The following is a 13,466-nucleotide window of genomic DNA, read 5'->3' on the forward strand; positions in this document are numbered from 1 at the left end:
AAACATGGGCCACGTCGATTTTACTATAATCTTTTCTATAGTTTTTACTATAACAGCTGTTCTTAATTATTATGTAAAACAGAGAAGAAAAAGCCATCAGGTTGGGACAACTTAAGACAACTTAGTTTCTAATCGCAGAGTTATAGGAAAGAAAATATTTTTTTAACTTTTAAACTTAAAATTGTCTTTCCCATTCTGTTTCTTTTTCAAAACTGCATCACAGCATTTGCTGCCGTATCAATACATAATCATCCATATCGATACGCAAATCAGCAAGGAATGCATCACAATATATTGCTGTATTGATATTTTGAGCAGCACTATTTAAAGCCTTGTTCCATGTGCCCCTTTTATACTTTGAGCACCTGCCCCTCGAAAGGTCTCTGCACGGCCCTGTTCTGTATTATCAGCACAAGGAAGACACAAGTGTAATAAAAATACATTTTATTAACAAAAAGATAAACAAGAATAACTAACACAACTACTAAATGAATACCATGAATGATAAAGGAATAAAGTGCTTAAGATACATAGAATACAAGTGATTAAGTTGGGTGTGGCTATGGAAGAGTTGTGCTATCTTATGGAAAGATAAACTGTTTCTCTGAAAATAATAAGGTGTAAAACTTTATTATGCAACAAACAAATAAACGAGAGATTATTTGTTATTAACTAACATCAGCTATATTACATCTAATGGGAATTAGGAAATTATATACTGATAATATACAACAATGCCAAGGTCTCTGGAAAGAGGTTTAGTTAAGTGATATTTACGTTCCACTTGGTTGAGTCCAATGATGGTGACGTCTTCCACTGGTTATGCTGGGTGACAATGCAGTGGAGAAGAGCCAGAATCTATTTCAACAGTCTTGAACACGAAGCTCTGTGGGATGCTGATCTCCTGGAGTACCAAAGGGTCCTAAAATCTGGAACATGCAGATGAGGCCCTGGTGTAGGTGCAGAAGGTCCTTAACAATCTGGAACACGCAGACGAAGGTACCTTGGATTGAAGGTTTGCTCTCCTGAGCTTAACCTTGTTGCAGATGTCATTACTGTCTCGCTGGACGGAAACTCTGAACGTAGTGTTTGTTGATGTCTCTTTCACCAGAATCTGTTTCAACAGTCTTGAACACGAAGCTCTGTGGGATGCTGATCTCCTGGAGCACCAAAGGTCCTAAAATCTGGAACACGCAGATGAGGCCCTGGTGTAGGTGCAGAAGGTCCTTAACAATCTGGAACATGCAGACGAAGGTACCTTGGAATGAAGGTTTGCTCTCCTGAGCTTAACCTTGTTGCAGATGTCGTTACTGTCTCGCTGGATGGAAACTCTGAATGTAGTGTTTGCTAATGTCTCTCTCTGAAGAGGCTGGAGGCTTAGAAAGTGGTCGTCTCTGTTGCTGCCTCACAAGCTGTAGACTCAGATCATGGGATCTGTTGTTGTCTCTTCTGGATGGACCAGAGGCTCAGAATGGTATATCTGCTAATGTCTCACTCCTTACAGAGTTAAGGCCAGAACGGTGTGTCTGTTGTGTCTTAGCTTCGCAAGCCGGGACTCAGAACAAGGAGTGTCTGTTGTACCTTTATCCCTTTCCGATGAGGAGGAGATTGCATTTTGGCGCTTCTCCATTCGAGTGCTGTGATTGGCTGTTGGCATCAGAGGGGACACACACAGTTGTGGCCCACTCTTCTCTCCCCTGTGGAACTCATTTGCATAAAGCACAAAGTTGGAAGTCTTTACAGTGTCTTTAAAGTTTACCAATGCATTTCTCACTTTCCAAACCACCACCAGAATACCTTTGGCAATATTATAAACGAATAGAGACTAAACATGATGGAAAAAGATTGAACTGTCATTCAATTGTACATTAACAGCTGAATTTGCGTCAGATGTTGCACTACAAATGGCTGTCACTGAGAATACTTATTTCTGTGAATAAGTATGAAATGGATGTGTAGTTTGCATCAGTTCTAAGGTTTCCAAACATAGTTTTGAATGGATTTGGATAGATTTTTGTGATCTCTCACCCATTGCTGCTAAGGTTCTGAGAAATTTTTATGGCGGTCTGTGGCCAACCTTAGGAAGTAGTCTCTAGATGTGTGAAAGGCAGAAACTGCCTGTGGACCAATGAGAAGTCCTGTCCTTGTTAGTGTTGTCAAAAGTACCGGTACTTCGGTACCAAGTCGGTACTGAAATTTTGGAAATGTGACGATACCAGCATTTCTTTAGTACCGGTAGTACCGAGAATCCGGGTATATTCGGTACCTACTGACAGTCTGTGGCAGTATTTACGTGAATATGACACGAGTGAAGCACAAAGCTTTGTTTACAAAAGAAAATGGGTTAGCAATTAATTATGAAATCGCAGCCATGGAAATATTTTGGTTCATGCCGAATGAGAGGTACGTGAGTCCATAAATTTAAGCTTTGTATTCTGTTTTGCAAATCACGATCTGGTCACCCGATTATCAGAGAATTTAACAATATTCCATTAGTTATTCCACTGAACATGGAATCTCTGTTTCTTTTCCCAAATCTTCACTCACGCAGGGGATTATAAACGTTTCTTCCTTTCGTTCGCATTGAGGCCTATTATAGGCTATTTGCAATCTTTTCTGTGGTAAAGTAGAAAAAACACCATAGGACAGAAACCTTTTTGCTTGCACGTCAATTTCTATTTAACAGTTTGTGCTTGTTATTAGACTTTATAAGGCGCCTCAAGTTTATTTGTATAGCGCGTTTTACGCGCCGGTGATTTTTACTTTTTTACTTACTATTTTTATAGCAAAGCGGCTATATCAAAGTAATAACGGGACTTTGGCTATATGACGCATCTTTGTGTTAAATTACGAATTTGTTCTCATAATTTAACGACTTTTTTTCTCGTAATTTCATGACTTTATTCTCATAATTTAATGAGTTTATTCTCAACATTTTTCTCGACTTTTTTCTCGAAATGTAACGACATTTTTCTCATAATTTAACGACTTTTTTTCTCGTAATTTAACGAGTTTTTCTCGTAATTGAATGAGTTTATTCTCAACATTTTATCTCGACTTTTTTCTCGAAGTTAACAAAATTTTTCTCATAATTTAACGATTTTTTTTTCGTTGTCCTTACATCTTTATCTGATGCCGTTGGACAGTTTGTTTGTGTTAGTCCACCAATCAAAATGTAGCAAACCTTTGTCCGCTGTTACGGACAGAGAGGGGCCCGGCCATAAACTGGGCCCTGGAATGTGCTGTTCACTACACTTGCTTTCTTTCATTTGTTCATAATTTTTAGTTTAGTTTTTTTTTTTTTTTTGTTTCTCTCTTTTGTCTCTGCTTGTCTCTGCTTGTCTTTCTTTCTTTCTTTCTTTCTTTCTTTCTTTCTTTCTTTCTTTCTTTCTTTCTTTCTTTCTTTCTTTCTTTCTTTCTTTCTTTTCACTCTCTCTCTCTCTCACTGCAGTCTGTCTCTCATCAGTCCCAATGGAGTGAGAGTGAATGGTAGACGTCTGCTCTTCTCTCTCTCTCTCTCTCTCTCTCTCTGTTTGTACTGTGTTCAGACGCTGTGTTATCTCTCATGGGCTCTTCTCTTCATTGTCTGTGCACTGACAGTATAATTCAAGCTCACTCTGGAAACAAAAGCATGTAATGAATGCACACCATCCAGTCTGCTTATGAATGAATTAATTACTCCCGAACACAATAGGACAGGTCGAGCTGGATGCGCCTCTTATAATGTGAGGCATTTCCCTCTGTCATTGTGTGAAAGAAATGTACAGTGTTGTGAAGGCTTGTGAAAATGAACCAGCTGTTTGTAACACAATTTCAGACCTTAAAGCAAACTGTTGCATGTTTTAAATCTTTATAGTGACTTTGAGGCCAGACACTGGCAGCCTGTAGCACTGCCTTACAGGTACTTCTTTCAAAATGACTTAAGATTTCAAAGGCTGTTTAAAGCACTGTGTTGCTGGTTTAGCCTTTGCCAAGACCTCAAGTCAATCCAGCAGGATTATAACTGTTATAATCAGTACTGCTCGCTTAATGCACACAGTACTGTAACTTCTGCACAAGCAAACCTCTAAAGGTGCGGCCGTTTTTAATGTTGTTCATCAAATGTTAACGGTCATAATTGAGTCATTTGAATAAGAATCTGTATGATTTGCTAGTTGAGCGCATGCATATTTCACAACTGGCTCAAGTTGGTCATGCAGACTCGCCGTGTTGAGCAACAGAAAGCGGCTTGGTTTGACAAAGATTTGGAATTTGAAATTCACCAAAATATCCTAATTTGACTGCACCTTAAGTATCAAGTAATTATAATTGTTATGTTTGGCCCACACATTTATGCTATGCTTTTATGATCTCCAGTCATGCAAACTGTTGAGCAAAGGTGTGCTATTACTTTTCACGAACAGGTTAATTTGTTCATTCATTCATTTAGACATTTGTTCTTTCATTGAGGATTTTTTTCACTTATTTATTTTGTTTGTTCTTTATTTATTAGTTTGATAGATTTTTTAATTGCTAAGTGTTTTGTTCATTCTTTCTCACAGTCATTTGTTTATTTGTTCACTTGTTTGTTTGTTTGTTTTGTTTTATTATCCATTCCAAATTTATTACACTCCTGCTTTGCGATAGCAAGTTTTGGACAGACAAGCAGCTCTCACATTTCTTAGGAAAATGTTAAAATGTGTGTTTTACTAAATAATAATTAGTTTAGTTGCATTTGCTATTTAGTTTATGACAAGGCTCATATATAACATAATTAGTCACATTCCCTGTCAGTTGACTCCGATTGATCGATTGACTGATTGATATAATCTTGGAACTTTCTCTCTTCCTTTTGATTTATCACCACAAATACTTACATTAGAGTACACTGTAAATGTTGGCAAAAAAAAAAAAATAATAATAATAATAAAAATTAAGTAATTCAATGTTTAAGTAAGCAGAATTGGCAGATTTTTATTTTGCACTCATACATTTTAATTGTTCTTAACCAGAAATGTTTGAGTACACTAATTCATTCATTTAACTTAAAATTTTCATGTAACCTCAATTTAAACATTTTTATTAGTCTAAAATTAGCTAGCAATAACAAGCTAATTCCGAAAATGCTAACTTGCTATTCAAGTTACGGAAAAAAACTAAACTGGCGCCGCGTTCGTTCCGTAAGTAGAATAGGGAAGGCGTAGGACATTCAGCGTAAGCTTTATGAAGAATGCGGAAGCGGAAAGTACGTTCAATGCGATATTTTGTTTATAAAGCATAAACGGTTGTATTTTTTTCCGAAAATGACCGATCGATTCGCTAGATAAGACCCTTATTTCTTATCTGGTATCGTTCAAAGCCCTTGAAGCTGCACTGAAACTGTAATTTTGACCTTCAATCTGTTGGTATCCATTGAAATCCACTGTAAGGAGAAAAATCCTGGAATGTTTTCATCAAAAACCTTCATTTCTTTTCGACTGACGAAAGAAAGACATGAACATCTTGGATGACATGGGGGTGAGTAAATTTATCAGGAAAAGTGTATTTAAAAGTGGACTAATCCTTTAAGTTAGTCTAAATGAAAAGAAATGAGTTCATACAACTCAAAATGATGAAACAGTTCCATTTACTTGAAATATGTCAGTGCTGTGAACTCAAAAGAAAAAAGAAAGTTCTAAATACTCATAACACTTAATTTAACTGAACTTGTTGTAGTTTAATTTGTTTAATTTAAGTTTGTCCTACTCAAACCAAGTATTTTGAGCGTTAGGGTTTACAGTGATTACAGAGAGAATGGCACCAAAATCTCTATAAATATAAGCTCATCTAAACAACTCGCTCAACAAATTAAGGCAGTTATTGATGAGGCTCTGTGTCTTTACTGACAACTCTGGAAACTCCTTCAAGTGCTTGAAATGTTTCTCGGTTGCCATGGAGCAGCTGACAAAAACGGTGTTATCTGTCAAAGGCGAGAAGTGGCCTAAAACTCACAAAGATGCTTCTCCATTCAAAACCAGGCATGTTTCTATCCATAATGCATATCAGTGCTAGAGTGAGCCGGTGAGAGGCACTTCATTGTGTCAGTCTAAAAGACTGATGTCCTTTTTGAGTACTTGTTGACGGCGTGATAGGAAATAAATGAGTGGGTGAAAATCACACGCGTGAAATCCGTGTTAGCGACCGCATATGACGCCACTGCATGTGTTCTTCCTCCAGCCTTCACCTGGTTGTTGGTTCTTAACCTGAGAGCTGCTATTGTCTGCTGAGAGCCACCTGGGTTGCCATGGCAACTGCTCATGCACGGGATGATGGGGTGTGTGTGTGTGAGTGTGAGGTGTATTATGAAAGGAAGGAGAGATAGGGGCCTCACCTGAATGCTTGGCTGAATCTCTATAACTCGTCTCCAGCCTCTTTGCTCCCGGCAGCTGGACTAAAGCCAAGCACCTGGCATTCTTCAACTGTGTGTGTGTGTGTCTGCTGAATCTTTCTTAAAACACATTACTTTTGCTTTTAATGTATAAAAGTGCTACTGAGAGTGGATATTTCCCCAATGAATCACTCTTTTAAAGACTTCCCTGATGGAAAATGCTGGTAGCTGGACTGTTGCTGGTCCAAAGCGGTGTATAAGCTGTGACCAAGATGAGCTAGGTTGAGACTAGGTCCACTTGATCATAGACAAGTCAGAAACGATTGCAGTGTCCAAATTCTGCCTTCGCACATTATACGCACACTATTTGCTTCATAAAGCTGGTTTTAAAGGTGCCCTAGATTATGTTTTTAAAAGATGTAATATAAGTCTAAGGTGTCCCCTGAATGTGTCTGTGAAGTTTCAGATCAAAATACCCCATAGATTTTTTTTTTATTCATTTTTTTAACTGCCTATTTTGGGGCATCATTATAAACGCGCCGATTTTATGCTGCGGCCCCTTTAAATCCCGTGCTCTCCGCCCACAGAGCTCGCGCTTGCCTTGAACAGTGTCTTAACAAAGTTTACACAGCTAATATAACCCTCAAAATGGATCTTTACAAAGTGTTCGGCATGCATGCGGCATGCATGCGTCGGATTATGTGAGTATTGTATACTGTTATATTGTTTACTTCTGATTTTGAATGAGTTTGATAGTGCTCCGTGGCTAACGGCTAATGCTACTCTGTTGGAGAGATTTATAAAGAATGAAGTTGTGTTTATGAATTATACAGACTGCAAGTGTTTAAAAATGAAAATAGCGACGGCTCTCTTGTCTCCGTTAATACAGTAATAACCGATGGTAACTTTAACCACATTTAACAGTACATTAGCAACATGCTAACGAAACATTTAGAAAGACTTTATAGAGTTTATAGAGTTTTTAGAGACTTTAAAGAGTTTATAAATATCACTAAAAATATCATGTTATCATGGATCATGTCAGTTATTATTGCTCCATCTGCCATTTTTCACTATTGTTCTTGCTTGCTTACCTAGTCTGATGTATGGTTGTGCACATCCAGACGTTAACTGGCTGCCCTTGTCTAATGCCTTTTATAATGTTGGAAACGTGGGCTGGCATATGCAAATATTGGGGGCGTACATATTAATGATCCCGACTGTTACGTAACAGTCAGTGTTATGTTGAGATTCGCCTGTTCTTCAGAGGTATTTTAAACAAATAATATTTATATAAGAAGGAGGAAGCAATGGAGTTTGAGACTCACTGTATGTCATTTCCATGTACTGAACTCTTGTTATTTAACAGTGCCAAGATAAATTCAATTTTTCATTCGAGGGCACCTTTAATTGGATTTTCCAACAATGTAAATATGAAATATTTTGTTCACTGATATGGAAGTGTATTTACCCCAAGGTGCTTTCTATCATGGGTTTGATTCTACACTGTGGTTTGATTTTCCTTGTGAACAAAAGGAGATCGCCCACTCAATGGGAGCCAAGGCAATTCTCCATAGAAACCACTGTAAACATCCTGTTTAATGAGTCATGTGATCCTGCTGTGTTAATCTCTCTCAACGCACTCTATAATTAATCTGGAAAGCTATATTGTGTTTGCTTATTGTATTATATTTATTGTGTTAATCTTTAGTGGAATTTTATTAATGTATCAGCTTTGATTTTGGTAGTGTAAAAAGTGTGTAATTTATACACCACTTACATTGCCAAATGGAACTGCAAAAATAATCATTGTTTTTAAACAGTTATCCTTCAATCGTGAACACTTTTCCCAACTATCATTGGTCGAACAGACCGATAGCTCCGCCCCAAACCCAAACTGATCGGGATGCTCAAAGAACCAGCAATATTTTGAAAACGCCACAGAGACAGATGCTGCATCTGACTATACTATATACATACTATATAATATGCAAAAAAAATATTATGTGAGCCGAGCAGTAATTCATAATATTCGTAGTATTCATAAAACACAGATGACCTACTACTTCCTATGATGGACACGTTACTATCCCATGTGGCCACAGGAGAGGATTTGTGAATGACAGTGAAGCGACATAGCTGACGCCATAAGTCACATGACAAGTGACAACATGGTGGATTGTAGTACATTATTCATACTACACACATTCATACTGTACAGAATATACTTTTTTTAACCGTCGCAAAGCTTCAAACCAAATGTAGTACCTACTATTCAGTATGCGATTTTGGATGCAGCGACAGTGTTCAAATATGTTGGTGGAATTAACCAATGAGTTGCATATTAAACTGGGAAAAGGTATTTCAATACTGAAAAATATATATACACTCTGCATTTTTACCTCATCAGTATCTTTTTGTCTTTCCTTTATCTCTTTAGAAAGAAGAACAAGATGATTTAATACTGACACCGGATGGAACAAGAGAGTTTTTGACCTTTGAAATTCCTCTCAATGACTCGGGCTCAGCGGGGTTAGGGGTCAGCGTCAAGGGCAACAGATCTAAAGAGAGCCACGCTGACCTGGGAATATTCGTCAAGTCTATAATCACTGGAGGAGCCGCCTGCAAGGTGAGCAATAGCTGTGTGGCATGTCCTGATTCTGCTGAGTTATTTTATTGATCCTGGAACAACATTACTAATTTAAAAATAAACACAACCATATCCCTACCCCTACCCATATCTTCTCCCTAAAATCAGAGGGAAATGATAGGTGAATAACACTGATGTAGAAGCACCTAACCCTGGTTGTAAGCCTAAACTTGACATAAACTGTAATCTTGTCCCTCAAATCTGATTGGTTTGATTGAAATGTTGTTGATACAGGAACATGGTGAAATCAGGTTCTGCCGGCTGATTGGCTACAGAAAGTACCACTCATACGTTTGTTGTTGTTGTTGTTTTTTCATATTCAATCTTCACTCAAAGAAATATGTTTTTGTGTGTGCAATCACAGGATGGGCGGCTGAGGGTAAATGACCAGCTGATAGCAGTTAATGGAGAGTCTCTACTGGAAAAAACGAATCAGGAAGCGATGGAGACCCTTCGCAAGTCCATGTCCATCGAAGGAAACAAGAGAGGCATGATTCAGCTGATAGTAGCCCGACGGATCGCAGGGAGAGGAGAGGTCAGTTATCCACTGTCTTGTGATGTTTAGCTTTAAACTGTGGTACATTTGCATTGTCAGCATGCCCTTGTGAAACAGAAGTGTGCTTAATTGTATTGGATGTGCAGTTTTAGAGTACTTCAAATCATAAAAGTGTTTTAATAGTTGTGTTTTAATAATCTTTTGTCATGCTCTAAAAAGTACACTTATTTTGATGACGGCATGCATTTAATATAAACGTAAACTCTAATACTACAATTAAAATGCAAGTGCTTGAAAAAATTTTTTTACATTTATTTTCTGTAGTACTCTTTTTAAAAGTATGCTAAAGTTGCCTTCCTGTTAGTATGCCCCCCCCCCCCCTTTTTGTTTTACTAGAAAAACTAAACCCAAACAGAGCAACATTTGTGTTTGTCTGCTGAAGGACATTTCTGCAAACATGACACAAGAGAAATGCATTTTAAAATAGAAGCCACATATAATTATGCCCAAATAATCCCAAGTTTTGTCCACTTTTGCCAATTGGTGGCGCTGTCACAAATCTACTTGTATGCGCTCAGTTTCATTTTCATACCTCAAAGAGTTCCAAAGATTCAAGCTTTGCATCCTCTCAAACAAATGTATTTGTTTTGATGCATTGCATGTGATTGGTGTTGTGTGTATAACTTTTAATAATATCTATCCAACATGGTCTGAAGATTATCTGACCCAAATTTGGGGATGAAAGCTGAAGGATAAATTTAAAAAGTATGGTGGATAATCTAGTGTAGCATAAATTGAAACATTGAACTCTGTTTGACCCAATGAACCAGAATGGCGTTTCAATTGGGCAAGAGGGTTTTTAGAGACTTTCACCAAAATTGGCATCAGGTGCTATTTACCGCAGGTTCTAAGGGCTACCATAGACCTATTATGCCCCTTTTACAAGATGTAATATAAATTTCTGGTGTCCCCAGAATGTGTCTGTGAAGTTTCAGCTCAAAATGCCCCACAGATCATTTATTATAGCTTGTTAAATTTGCCCCTATTTGGGTGTGAGCAAAAACACAACATTTTTGTGTGTTCCTTTAAATGCAAATGAGTTGCTGCTCCCGGCCCGCTTTCCAGAAGAGGGTGGAGCTTTAATAGCTCGCGCTTCGGTTGCTCAACAACAACAAAGCTGGAGAATCTCACGCAGCCAAAGAGATTCAGGAAGAAGTTACAACTTTTAGAATGCAACTGGACGTTTTTGAACGGTTAGTGGATAAATTTATGTAGTTGCTGTGGAGTTGATTCAACTCATCGACTAGCATGTGCCGTCATGTTAATCTTTTGTGCAAATCCAGTGTTGAATTGACCCTCGTTTGTGAATGACAGCATGGCAACAACACTCTACTACAACAACTCTTCCTCTTCTCTAAAGCAGCCCAGCATGGCCTCACCCCCTTTGTTGTGTGTACCCAGGGGGCGGGGTTTATGTAAATTTTGGGATTTGTGATGTCACCAACCCAGGAAGAAGCTTGTTGTAGTCCCTACCAGCCGTTTGTAGTCCTTAAAAAGCGATTTCTGTAAAAGAAAATATCTCCCTTTGCATTGAACTTTGAGGATCGTAACTTTGCAGATGTTGTTTATGCTCAAACAGCAACATTACACACTAACTACAGTTAAAAAAGTGAAGTCATAATCAACAACCGCTTTAAATGCTGATTATCAAAATGACTTCCTGCCGTTCTTCCTTCCCGCATTAAGATGAACGGTCAGAGTGACTGACAGAGTTGAGAAGTGTGTGAAGACAGAGAAGTTTGACTGCAGAAAAAGTGAATTAAAGTGAGCAGTTCTTATCAGACAGACACAGGAGACGGAGAGAGAGAGAGACAGTGACACTGGGGGTGTGAGCGGCGGATTGCGATCGAAAGCAATTTGACCGCTGAAATGCTCATGCTGATTTGTACTGATAACAGATGGCAGTATGAAATATCAAATATCAACTTCAAATGCCATCTTTTCCATCCCCCTTCTTTCTCGAATGCAATCCTTTGGATGTGTGTTTGTGTTTCTTTTCTCTCTCTCTCTCTTTTTTTTTTTTTTTTTTTAAATGCCCGTACAGAGTCATAACATCTGAAAGCATAATCTAACACTTATCTTTCTAAAGAATATACGACAGGCGCTTTGAAGCCTCAGCGTTAGGAAGAGATGAAATTCAGAATGATGACTGCTTATGGAAATGAGATGACTGCAGTCTCTGACCACACTCTCACGCTTAAAGTGGAGCGGATGATTCCCAGAGGAAAATGTTATTGCTCAGAGCTTGCTCTTTCATAGCTGAGGGGACTTAATAGAGTTCTCGTTTATGTTTCTTTTAGGTATCAGATTTTTCTTTAAATTTCTTGGGAGAAATAAAAACAGACAGTAACAAGGCAATTGTTGGCTTACAGTATGAGTATAGAGCTATAAAATGAAAGTGTATATTATGACTCAGATCATTTGCTTTTGGAAATATTTGGTGGGAAATGTTTAAATTTGTGATGCTGAAACTCTTGAGGAGAAGCGGGAGACTCCCTAGTTGGTTTATCAGTTAGACTGATTCAAACAGATATCTTGTGAGTCTTTTTGATCAATTATTTTAAAGATTTGTTAAAAGAACCAAATCGCTACAAATTGGCGTTTACATGTTCAGTGAATACTGTTAAGACATTTAGGTCAGATATACTAACAGCTCGCCTCTTTTGGCGTTAAGAAACTACTGTTGGGACTTACTAAAGACACATAGTTCAAAATTAGCGCTGAAAAGACGTGGATTCATTTGTTTTTGTGGCTGACCTTATTGCATATGCATTTGTAGGAGTCTCCCTTTCAGACACAAAATTTATGGGAGGAGAGTATTTAAATTAATCATGCAACAAGATTTACTAATGTTTGAGCTAGTCAATTTACTGGTATTTGCAGCATTATTTTATGCCCCAAAAAAGCATGTCTTAACCCATTTTGCGACATGGCTGCAATTGTTGCTGCTAGAAGGAGACACCGGAGAGAACAGAGAGCGCGTGGTAGAAGGGAGAGAATATTTTCCACTCGTATTAATTTCTTTGGAATGCCAGAGGAAGATGTTATCTGAACATATCGTTTGCCAAACCATATTGTCCTAAAAAAATAGTAGGCCTATTTGTGTGAATCGATAAGTATTTCGTGTTAAGCAAGTTGTTCTTTAAATGAGGAGTAAGCTGTCTAACTAATACTTTATTGTCCTCGCAGCGTGTCGGTTAGGCGGTGATGCGCTATGATATCGCGGGGCAAATGAATTGCAATATTAATTTAATAATAAAAGTAGCATGATAATAAGACAAATAATTTAAAGGTGCCCTCGAATGAAAAATTTAATTTATCTTGGCATAGTCAAATAACAAGAGTTCAGTACATGGAAATGACATACAGTGAGTCTCAAACTCAATTGTTTCCTCCTCCTTATATAAATCTCATTTGTTTAAAAGACCTCCGAAAAACAGTTGAATCTCAACATAACACCGACTGTTACGTAACAGTCGGGGTGTACGCCCCAATATTTGCATATGCCAGCCCATGATCCCAACATTATGAAAGGCATTAGACAAGGGCAGCCAGTATTAACGTCTGGATCTGCACAGCTGAATCAACAGACTAGGTAAGCAAGCAAGAACAATAGCGAAAAATGGCAGATGGAGCGATAATAACTTACATGATCCATGATATCATGATATTTTTAGTGATATATGTAAATTGTCTTTCTAAATGTTTCGTTAGCATGTTGCTAATGTACTGTTAAATGTGGTTAAAGTTACCATCGGTTCTTATTCACGGAGACAAGAGCTGTCTCTATTTTCATTATTAAACACTTGCAGTCTGTATAATTCATAAACACAACTTCATTCTTTATAAATCTCTCCAACAGTGTAGCATTAGCCGTTAGCCACGGAGCACAGCCTTAAATTCATTCAGAATCA

The 13,466-nt window shown here is 37.9% G+C and overlaps 1 protein-coding gene across 1 annotated transcript in view; it reads left to right on the top strand.

Moving 5' to 3' along the window:
- Positions 1-6,262: 6,262 nt before the first annotated feature.
- Positions 6,263-13,466, top strand: part of LOC125257746 (partitioning defective 3 homolog) — a 245,277-nt gene continuing 238,073 nt past the window's right edge. The window contains exons 1-3 of the mRNA XM_048174395.1: positions 6,263-6,292; positions 8,787-8,975; positions 9,361-9,531. Coding sequence (XP_048030352.1) covers positions 6,263-6,292; positions 8,787-8,975; positions 9,361-9,531 — 390 coding nt within the window. The remainder of the gene's footprint in view (positions 6,293-8,786; positions 8,976-9,360; positions 9,532-13,466) is intronic.

This window comes from Megalobrama amblycephala, linkage group LG22 (assembly GCF_018812025.1).
Source record: "Megalobrama amblycephala isolate DHTTF-2021 linkage group LG22, ASM1881202v1, whole genome shotgun sequence".
NCBI classification, from domain to species: Eukaryota; Metazoa; Chordata; class Actinopteri; order Cypriniformes; family Xenocyprididae; genus Megalobrama; species Megalobrama amblycephala.